At 33.7% G+C, this 11,171-nt stretch overlaps 2 protein-coding genes across 5 annotated transcripts; both read left to right on the plus strand.

The window, feature by feature from the left end:
* The first annotated feature begins 1,043 nt into the window (after nucleotides 1–1,043).
* On the plus strand, nucleotides 1,044–6,358 carry LOC130818975 (kinesin-like protein KIN-14U). 4 transcript variants are annotated; one of them, XM_057685266.1, is made up of 10 exons: nucleotides 1,045–2,206; nucleotides 2,462–2,545; nucleotides 2,628–2,789; nucleotides 3,157–3,263; nucleotides 3,510–3,694; nucleotides 3,954–4,118; nucleotides 4,226–4,444; nucleotides 4,542–4,579; nucleotides 5,129–5,256; nucleotides 5,342–6,358. In XM_057685266.1, exons 1-10 carry the CDS (start codon nucleotides 2,014–2,016, stop codon nucleotides 5,924–5,926), a joined length of 1,866 nt encoding a protein of 621 aa, XP_057541249.1. In that variant the 5' UTR covers nucleotides 1,045–2,013; the 3' UTR covers nucleotides 5,927–6,358. The 4 variants fall into 4 exon arrangements, with proteins under 4 accessions (XP_057541250.1, XP_057541249.1, XP_057541252.1 ...); XM_057685267.1 differs by lacking the exon at nucleotides 3,510–3,694 and having other exon boundaries at nucleotides 1,044–2,206; nucleotides 3,191–3,263; XM_057685269.1 differs by lacking the exons at nucleotides 1,045–2,206; nucleotides 2,462–2,545 and having other exon boundaries at nucleotides 2,742–2,789; nucleotides 3,191–3,263.
* Nucleotides 6,359–7,663: 1,305 nt separating this feature from the next.
* LOC130818976 (uncharacterized) lies at nucleotides 7,664–10,148 on the plus strand. The gene is made up of 2 exons (XM_057685270.1): nucleotides 7,664–8,112; nucleotides 9,158–10,148. Exons 1-2 carry the CDS (start codon nucleotides 7,778–7,780, stop codon nucleotides 9,810–9,812), a joined length of 990 nt encoding a protein of 329 aa, XP_057541253.1. The 5' UTR covers nucleotides 7,664–7,777; the 3' UTR covers nucleotides 9,813–10,148.
* Nucleotides 10,149–11,171: the final 1,023 nt, after the last annotated feature.

Consider the following 11,171-nt stretch of genomic DNA (forward strand, 5'->3'; position numbering starts at 1 on the left):
AAATGTTTTTCCTACTTTAACAATTTTAAATTAGGCTTGTAAAAGAAGCTTTCTGAGATAACAATTTTATTGTATAGTCATAAATTAGTTGACATTCATCAAACATTTCAGCAATAAATAGCCAATAAAATTTGGTTAAATCATCATGCATTATGAGATTGTCATTTGAAAATTTTCAAATATTTTATCATATTGTCTGATTACTTATTTCTCTTATTAGGTCCCAAAAGAGAATGATTATTTTTCAAATGAAAAAGTTAAAACCATTAATTAAACCAAATGAACTCTTTGTTTCAAAAAAAAAAAACCCCAAATGAACTCTTTTTACTTTTGATAACACTATGCAAACAATAAAAAAAAACAAAAAATTCATAACCTACAAGAAAAATATTAATTTTCAACCACTAAGTTACAATAAATATGAGTCTATACACATTGTGTTATTTGATACTCCACTTTACTTAAACCATTTATAGTTTAGAACATTGAGGATGTTTTTTAAAATAGTTGCAGGGTATTGTTTGATAAATTACTTGAATTATATTTTATTGAACACATTACGTTAAATACATGTTTAAAATTAGCTAATTAAATTAATTTATAAAATTAAATTATTAAGATTTACTGAACACCCCGGAATCTCAACCAAGCTATGTAACTCAATTCTTCAATGCTAAATTCACCCATACATACAAATGACAATGATTCATGTGATGCAATTATGCAAGAAGTGAATACCAATTAGCAATTACTTTTATACCAGTCAACAAAAATAGTAGCAAACATGCAACACAACACTAATTATGAAATATTAAGTATTGTATGTAATAGTCTCACAACATAAAACGAGTCCATATAATTAAATTATTTTATAATTTCACTTTAATAATCACTTTGACACTGTAAAAATATTTAAGGAAACCCAATAAAAATTATTTCATTATAAAATGGTCACCTTTGAGAATTTGTGATTATGAAAAAGCAAACATGATTAGTTATCTTATGGATTTATTAGTACTTATAGAGTACTTGAAAAAAGATGTTTCAACTTTTTCCTAAACCTTAATTCCACTTTTACCCTCATCTCTTCTGTTCAATTCAGACCCACCACGCTCCTGTCTGAAAATCTGCTTTACAGATAAACAAAAATTAATCATCTGGATCTAATCTCACTTCCTTTCTTTTATTTTCCTTTTATTTTTAATGCTATAATTTCATTTTTTTTAAATTACATTATTTTATAATTCATCTATGTCAGTGCTTACTGATTGGTTACCCATAAACTGTACCAAAAGTACACTACTTTAGCCTCATAAATTACAGTTTTCTGTAATGATTCATGATCAAATCATTGAAAGATCACTGATTCCCAAATCAACATTTTGATTATTTTTCACTGTATTTTCTTGAATTTGTCAAAATATTTTCTGGGTTTTACTTGACAAGTCTTAATTTTTCTGGGTTTTAAAAAAGAATTGATTTTGTTGCTTCATTTTTACTTCATCCAACCAATTTTCTCTCTACTTTTGAATTTATTCTGGGAATGAGTGTTCTTTAGGCATTGATTCTACACCCTGTAGTACTCTGTACTCACCTCCATATTTTTTTTTCTATAAATAGGCCGAGGAAAAGGAAGGGCTAAATTAGATTCAAACTCAGACAAAACCCGATTATCGTTGCCATTTATATTTCATATTTTTTATTCTATTTTTGTTTTTTTACTGTATATTAAGATTTTTGCTTATGTTTCACTTCAAGTCTTCAAAATATAACTGTTCATCTATTTACTTTATCATCTCTTAACCAATTTTCTGTTTAATTTGACATTGAATATTGGCATTTTTTTAGGGTTCCTGATTTTTCAAGTTCTCTTCTTTGATAAATTTGTAAATGTGTTTTTTTTCTTGATTTTTATAATTGGGTAGTTTGAAAGTTTGTATTTTTGTTATTATTTTCTTGCATATTTTGAAAGCATTGATTTTTGCTAGTTTTTGTGGGGTTTTTGGAGAAAAGATGTTGATTACTAGTATTAAAGAGGAGATCACATTTCCTTTTGAAAATGGTATAGAAATCCTGAAATGCTCAGATGTTACCAATGGGATCAATCCACATGAAGAATTTTCCAACATTTCTATTAATAGAAATGTGACATCTGAGGATGAGCACACACAGAATGATCTCAGTCAATTAGTGTCAACTTTAGAAGGTAAACTTTTTGTAATTTCTTGCACAATTTCAATTATAATTAAAATAATCTGCAAATTACCGCCTTGAAGTTTAGTACTTTTACCTTAAAGTTTAGTACTTGTGCCTGAATGTTATATACTTTGATACTTTGTGGCTATAATTTGCAAAATATAAATATTAAGGTTGTAATTCGCAAAAGTACTATTTAAGGCTGTAATTCAAAAATCATTCTTATGATTATTTATTGTTTATTGAATATATTTATGTTATGCAGAAGAGATTTTGGAATTAAGATCTAAACAGAAGTTTTTGGATGATAAGAGAAGAGGGTTGTTGAATAAGATATTGGATATAAAGGGTAACTAACAACTAAATTGATGGTTTGATGTGTTTGTATCTTTGTTTTGATGCTTAAGCTTGATGTTTTTGTTCATATTTAGGAAGCATAAGAGTATTTTGTCGAATTCGGCCATTGTTGTGGAACCCTATCAGAAAACATGATGATCCCTTTGTGGTTGATATGGATAAAGTTATTGTAAAATCAGCAGGAAGTAAGAAAGAATTTGAATTTGATAAGGTGTTTTCTCAAAGTTCAACACAAGGTTAGTCTAATAATGTAGTAGATAGTTCGTTTTTCTTAAGGATTTTTCGTTGCAGGATCTTTTTTTTGAGGATCTTTCTCGAGCCGAGGGATTCTTTGGCCGCATCCTCCTTTATGGGTATGAGTTGTCGCCTTCCTTCCCTCCCTAGATCCGATTCTCCTTTATGGGTATGAGTTGTCGCCTTCCTTCCCTCCCTACATCCCTGATCATAGTTTTTTATGAGTGGGGTACGAGTGGGGTACACTGGGTAAGATGATGATGATAGTTTGTTTTTGGTTTTCAAAGGTTAATTTATTGGATTGATCATTTTTGATTGATTCATGGTTTTAGTTAAATGTTATATTGTTGATTGTTGAATACTATGTAGAAGATGTATTTGTTGAGGTTGAGCCAATTCTCAGATCTGCACTTGATGGGCACAATGTCTGTATTTTTGCTTATGGTCAAACTGGCACTGGCAAGACCTTTACAATGGTGAGGATTTTGAATCAAAAAATTTGATTTTGTTCTTATGATATACATTGAGAAGCCGAGGGTCCCACTAGTCGCAACCTCCTTATCTCTATTAATAAGGGTATGGTCAGGCGTCACCCAACACTACTTTGACCCTGATCATAGCTTCTATGAGCGGGATTTACTGGGTATGATGATGATATACATCGAGCACTCTCATGTGTCCATTTTGTACAAGTTTCTTATGATGTTAGTTTGATCCTATAGGAAGGGGCAAATGATCAACCTGGCATTGTTCCCCGAGCTCTTAAGGAGCTTTTTCAGCAAGCCTCACTACATTCTACTGGTTCTGTCACTTTCTCCATGAGCATGTTGGAAGTTTACATGGGCAACTTAAAGGACTTATTGGCTCCAAAACCAGCTCGGAGAGCATATGAGCCAGTCTCACGATGGTAGTTTCATATCACTAATATTTTGCACCTCTTTGGTCTGTAAGTTCTAGGCCACATTTGATTATGAACCGCCTTAAAATTTACAAGTAAAAACATCACAACTTTCATTAGACATATAAATCTCTACGCCTCTTATCAAGTCGTATGATCTTCCTTTCGAGTTCTATAAAAAGGGTGTCGACTAATGTTATATGAAGTTTCAAATTTGACTTTCTATGTATCGTTTGTTATAATCGATTCTATGTTGAACTCTTCACAGCAACCTAAATGTTCAAGTTGATCCAAAAGGAATGGTCGAAATTGAAGGCCTTACAGAAGTGCCCGTTGTAGATTTCTCTAAGGCTAATTGGTGGTACAGTAAGGGAAGAAGAGCTCGCTCTACTTCATCGACTAATGTAAACAACGTGTCTAGCAGATCGCATTGGTGGGTTCTATTACCCATTTTTTCAGATACTGCGTTTCTTTTGCACATTGTTTCGGATTATTTTGGTGAGACGTTTACTTTATCTGTTTAGTTTTATGTATATCTAGCTTAACGAGGATCACGATTGCTCATCATGGAGATACACCCGAAAGTCAAACTAGAATCAGCAAGTTGTGGATGGTTGATCTTGGAGGGAGTGAACGGTTGCTGAAAACCGGAGCTACTGGCCTTACATTAGATGAAGGACGTGCCATAAATCTCTCGCTTTCTGCTCTTGGTGACGTTATTGCTTCCCTTAGAAGAAGACGGAATCATGTTCCCTACAGGTATTGGTCGATATAAAATCATCGTTTAGAGCTTCAAGGTGTGTCTTTCCTTTTGATTGATTCGTGCATAACCCAATCGATTGTCATTTATCTGCAGAAACAGCAAACTTACCCAAATTCTGAGAGACTCACTGGGTAAGTTTAGTAGTTTTTGTGCATACTTCAGATTCTATTGTCATTATGACTCAATATACTTCGACTATGCATATACTCCAACTTTTTCTACTTTCTACACATGGTATTATCTCGTGCGTTTGTGAGCACCTACAGGTGTTCATTCGGGTCATTGGGTCAATCTCGGGTTTTGGGTCGATTCAAAATCAGGTCTTGTGTCCACATTGATTTCTACATTATTTTAAATTCATTTTGAAGTCGGGTTAAATCGGGTTTGGTTCTAAGGTCGTTAAATATCGGGTTATGGGGTTTGTTTTTTAAACACCTCCAGAGTACTTGAAAATGCAACTTACCTAGTCTTTTCTGTGATAAATTTGTTAACGGGCTTGTACACAAGAAGACCCGCATAGAGAAGAGTTGACTGCACATAAACCCGATGACGTTCCATCCTAAAACCAATTGGTAATAGGAGTAGCCCATCAAGCTTATATGTTAGTCAACATCCCTCTAATTGTTCGATGGAGGATCACATGTGGGTTATTTTTCCAACATTCTGTTCATTTGGTTTAGGAAATGATTCGAAAGTATTGATGATCGTGCATATAAGTCCCGTTGAAGAAGATTTAGGAGAAACCATTTGCTCTATGAGTTTTGCCAAACGAGCAAGAGGCATAGAATCAAACCACGAATTACCACAGGTGCTTTAGTTGTGTACTCATCATTTTGTTCATCTTTTTGTCACGCGTTGAAAGTTCTCGTATTTCTTGTTTATGTTAACACCAGGAAACTAAAAATTTAAGGCAAAAACGAATCGATGAGCTTTGTGATGAAATGAAACAAGCTGAAGACGAGCATTTGAAAATAACGCATCAGTTACAGAAGGCTCAATTCCTTCTTAGTGAGAACAATCGGCTTCATTCAGCTGCCTGTAATAAAGTGGAAAACGAAGAAAACAGTGCAGAAAGCACGAAAGACAGTAAGAACGAAATTGTCAATAATACTCCTTGTGATTCCGAGAAACCAACAAAAAAGAAATTGTTGCCACATTTTATGACCTCAACGGCTGCCAGTCGCCTGAGGCATAGCGCTGCAGTAAGACAGCATCACTTTGCAGCAAGAGTTTTGAGGTCGGGGACTAGAAGCTCTATGCAACTTTCGGCTTCACAGTCCTTGAGTTTTATCGAGCCACGTCTTAAAGCAGTCCTGAGAAGCGAAAGCAAAAATGTTCAGACAGAGACACAAAACTGCAATAGTGGGGAACATCCGAAATGTTCCACATTGTCGCGTAACAAACCCGTCACACCTTCACTTGCAAACAGCAGAACGACATTCCCTCGTCATAGACGAAGGATGTCGAACCTGATTTGATCTGGGTTTGATTGTTTTGAAAAGTTTATATTTCTGACGTTCGAGTTTTCGAGTGTGATCATTCTCTGATCCTTTGTTAAAGGCTTGTTTGGAGAGCAAGTCATTATTTCTTGTGTTGTTACAAGGCTTGCTGATTGATTTGCAGCTTTGTTTTGATTTTGTTAGCCATGATTAGCAACATAAATATTTTAGTATTGTTGTTTTGTGTTGGGCTAACAAGTTTTTGGAATTAAAGGGCTACCTTTTATATGGCCTAAGGCCCTAATGTTTGATGGGTGACCCTAGAAAGGGTAGGCAAAGGTGTAGATGTTATGTTGGGTTTTAGTTAGGTTTTAAAGATGTCTAAGTGACTAAGTGTAACTAAAAGTAGCCAAAACTTTTGGATTTCTGACAGAAGTATATTGAAAGAGCTTGGTGTGTTTGGATTTGTTATTTTGTAGTATATCTTGTTAGATTTAGATGTATGCATAGTGTGAGAATCAACTTTTGTCTCAATTAGAGCAAGTATCATTTTTCTCGGGTAATATTATATTATCTCTTCTCTTAGCCCTCCCCTTCCCTCACTCAAGATTGTCTCGTTTATTTTTAAATTTCAAAATGAAAGATAAAAAGGTCCTTAAAATTTTAAAGCATAATAAATCATATATTTTGTTATGTGGAATGAATTTTGGTTATTTCGAGAAAAATATACAAGCCTTTCTGGAGTCTTCTATTATGTTGGCACTTGGCAATACTAGCAATAGTGTGGAGGTTTGCCTTTAATTGAGTGAAAAATGAATTGCAACTCAAGAATCAAGATGATACGCGTAGTTGCCCTATCAATAAAACATTTTTGAGCATTTTTGTTTATAGAACCTATAATCTTTTGAGTTTTGGAGTAAACATATTATAATAGATAAAAATAAAGAGGAGTAGATTTAAAATTGATGGATCATCCAAAAAGGATATTCATTGCAAAAGTGTTTTACCGTTCATACACTACTTCATCACCGATTGAGGTATCTATCTAAAAGTAATTGTTCATATACACTTCCATTTTAATGTTTATCCATGTATTTGTTCATCAATTTATATAATACTCGCCGTGTTTTCAAATGTTCTTCCGATTCACTTTTTTCCGTACATTTCAATACAAATTTTAAAATCAAATAATTTTAATTGTGAGTTTTTAAAAATTCTAAAAAGATGACATTTAAAAAGTATATATTGAGACGAATCTAACAAAATTCTATATGAATATGTTTTTTCTTATAGGTCGATCAGAAATCGTAGTTAAAGTTTGACACTAAAATTCATAAATTTTATTTGAGAATAACATATAAAAATGAAGGGAGTATATCTTTTCAACTCATATCCTTTTATGGGATTATTCGAGTGCGTAGATTCCTCTTTTAACTTTTTCTTATAGGGGTATAAATACTACTCCCTCCTATTCATCTTAAGTGTCTCATTTACTTTATGCATTCTATCCAATGCACTTATTCAATCCCTAATAAATCGAGTTATGTATAATTAAAAATTATAAAAAGTTGATATTAATAATCTTTACATCAAAACAAATTAAATAAGATCCCACATGACTATGTTTTAACTTATAGATTAATAATAAAATGCAATTTAAGAGTGATAAATGAACAGTGTCTCAAAAGTAAATGAGACACCTAAGCTGAATAGGAGGGAGTACAATTTATTTATTATCTTCTTCACATAGATCCTAACTTGTGCGACATGAGTTAGGAGATGTATAACCCATAGGAATTTAAAAGGGAAAATAAAACCAAGAAAGACCCTTGTTAGTTGCTAGAATTGATTTTGATTCTCCAACACAAGCAAAACCAAAAAAAAAAAAAAATGGGGCTATTTTCATCATCTTCATCAAGCTCACAACCAAAAGGGATAGTAATAACAGTACCAATTCTAATACTTGCTCTATCTTCTTCTGCCATTTTTCTCTTCTTCTTGCTCTCTTCTCTCTCCTCCTCTTGCTCTTGTCCTTCTCCTCCCACCCTCTCCGGATCTTTCCGCGAACCTTCTGGAACATCTCAAGAAAGGGTTTCAACAACAACTGAAGATATTGAATGGGTTAAGAATCAAATTCAAATTAATGGATTGCATATGCAAGATAATATCTTGCGTAAAGGGATTAATCCTCGTACCAGGGCTCAACAGCTTCAAGATCTCCAACAGTATGTTCCTTTTTATTTGTTTTCAGTGAAGAATTGTGTTCTTATGTGGGTGTGTGCTAATTTTCAAGTTGATTGTAGCAATTAGGATCTTGATCTGATCTGATTTGGGTTTTTGTTTGAGCTCAATTAGGTTTTGTATTTAGGTTAAATGCTGGCATTTAAATTCGTTTTAGTAGCTGTCAGGATGTGATGAGTTAGGATTAATCGGAATCTGATGAGAAGTTGGGTATGTCGAGATTGATTGTTTGTTTTTTTTTTATCTGTAATTTTTCGATTGAATATTTGGTTTTTTTGAATTAAATTCACATCTTCAATTTGAAAATATCGGTGACTTTAGTTACTGTTTAAGTTTAGCATGCTTGTTCATGTCAAAAGTCATTGAATTTCTTCATGCCTGTGTTTGTTATGTGTTATGACGTAAACAAGTCCAAGAAAGAAATAGACAGATTAATAACAGAAATCAAACAGGGATTTAACTTGTTCACTGACAATGTGTTAGCTATTTCCACTGGGAATCTAAGGGAGAAACACAAATACAGAATAACGAGGATTGATGGGTTATTTAAATAATATTGAGAAATAACATAATTTCTTGATGTAACTAAATCTGAACTAATTAGGTTTAGACTCATTACAAGCCCAGATCTGAGACCCACGCCCCCGGACAATTGTGAAGCTAGAATAAGAAGATTTAGATCATATTATCACATTAGGTTTATCATAGTCTTTGATAGGTGTGCCTTGTCGGTATTGAGGATATGACGAGAGAGAATCGATATGGTGGTTTTAACATGTGCAACGGCCAATTGTTGGCAAATCCGTAAACTAGGACTCATTTATGGTTGAAGTAGAAGACCTCAATCTGTTGGGATTAAGACTTTGTCACTTTTGTTGTTGGTGTGGTCTATCCTAAGGGACATTTATAATTTAATAGCCATAATATTATTTTTGCTTACATCGTTTGATGATGCTATATTTTTCCGATTGTAAGGGGTATTTATAATCCGTAAACTAGGACTGATTTATGGTTCGCTAAATGATTTAGGTACAAGGGTATATCTCATTACGAAGGAGATGAAGCTAATAACCACACAGCTTTGCCCTGCCCTGGTGAGCTTCTCGTTGAAGAGCACCATAGCAACTATGGTGAGCCATGGGCTGGCGGCAGAGATGTGTTTGAATTCCTTGCCGAGTCTGCCCACCTTAGTCCAGATTCCCAAGTTCTTGAAATCGGATGTGGGACCCTCCGAGTGGGGTTGCATTTCATTCGTTACTTAAAACCCGAGCATTTCCATTGTCTAGAGAGAGACGAGTTATCTCTTATGGCAGCGTTTAGGTATGAGCTTCCATCGCAAGGTCTATTACACAAGAGACCCATAATTGTCAAAGGTGAAGACATGGATTTTAGCAGATTCGAATCTGGGATTGTCTACGATTTGATATATGCTAGTGCCGTTTTTCTTCATATGCCTGATAAACTTGTTTGGCTTGGGTTAGAGCGGTTAGCAGATAAATTAAAGCCATACGATGGACGTATATTTGTGTCTCACAACATAAAGTTCTGTTCTCGACTTGGTGGGGACGAGTGTACAAAGAGGCTGGCAAGGTTAGGGCTCGAGTATGTCGGGAAGAAAACACATGATAGTCTTCTTTTCAATCACTATGAAATTTGGTTTGAGTTTCGGCGAGTAAAGGCTTAGCTGTTCGATCCATTTCTATCCCGCAATATGCACAAAACAGGACAAAGAATTTCCGAATTTGTAATTTCAGGAGATCGTACCATTACGCTGACTAAAATTTCTGTTAAGACGGGGGACTTCTTTTGTTCGCTAAGTGTTGAACCATTGCACCTTGCTTCGGGAAAGTTCATTGAAAATTTGATGGTTGGGTGGTGATTCTTTCTTTTGTTTACTGTTAGCTGTATAATTCTTTGTAGAAGGTAACGATTATATTTAAGCAAAATCCGAATATTCGGTTATGTATATCGAAAATTATTTTTGCGCCTCATGTTACAAGTAAAATTGAACCTTTGGTTACATATACTCTGAAATTGCCCATCTCAAATATCTCATATTCTGTGAATGTCTAGTGAGATTGTGAGGTTTGTGCTTTTTAGTCGTCAAAGAGGAAAGGCTGCAGCGGGAAGAAATTATGCAATAGCAATTCTTGCTGGTATGTTGTTTTCTGTTGTATGTCATGATTTTGTTCTGCAGATGCCACTTTCTTTCCCCTTTAAAAAAATATGCCACTTTGTGTATCAAACTGATAATGGGTTGTTTGGTAATTGGTTGTTAATTGTTGATTTTTTTAATTGGCTTGTTTGACTAGCTAGAAATGTAACTGTTTCTTTTGACTTTTTATGTTAGTTGAAAAAGTTAGTTGTTTATGGAGATATTTGATAAATTTAAATTTTGATTATTGGTTGTTTATTAGAGAAAAATTGGGTCAACAAACTAAAAATCAATAGAAAAAGCTAATTAGAGTAGCTTTTTATTTTGGCTTGAAAGTCGGCCTTTCAGCTGGCTTAAAAGTTAATATGTTATGGGTCGGGTCATGAGCGACAAAATAATTTTAATCAGATGCCCACTAATCCGTTATATTAACTTTTTTTTAAAAAAAAAATATTGGTTTCAGAATGAAATCATAAAATGAACCTACTACTAGTTAGTTTGTAAAAGATTAGTTCTTAACTTATTTTTAGGAAATTAGTTATAAAAAGTTTCTGTAATTTCTGTTTCATTAGAATAGTTTTTTTTTATTGGTTTTCCTATGTAAGTGTATTGTTTCCACTAGTTATAATCAAGTAATGGTATAAAAAGTTTTTGTTTCCTCCCTCTTCTAATGCTTTCTGTCCGCTTCTTCAATGTATTGCGTAGGATTAGTTTTTGTCCTCAATCTTGTTACATAGATAATTGTACTTTTTATTGTGCCACAAATAAAACTGGAGACGCGTTGTGTCGACCCAATTTATTCGGGTACTTGATTATCGGGTATCTGGATAAATCGAGTCATTAAAATAGTTACCTGACTAACCGGATATTCAATTATGAACACCCCTA

The sequence above is a fragment of the Amaranthus tricolor genome, chromosome 7 (assembly GCF_026212465.1).
Source record: "Amaranthus tricolor cultivar Red isolate AtriRed21 chromosome 7, ASM2621246v1, whole genome shotgun sequence".
Lineage (NCBI taxonomy): Eukaryota > Viridiplantae > Streptophyta > Magnoliopsida > Caryophyllales > Amaranthaceae > Amaranthus > Amaranthus tricolor.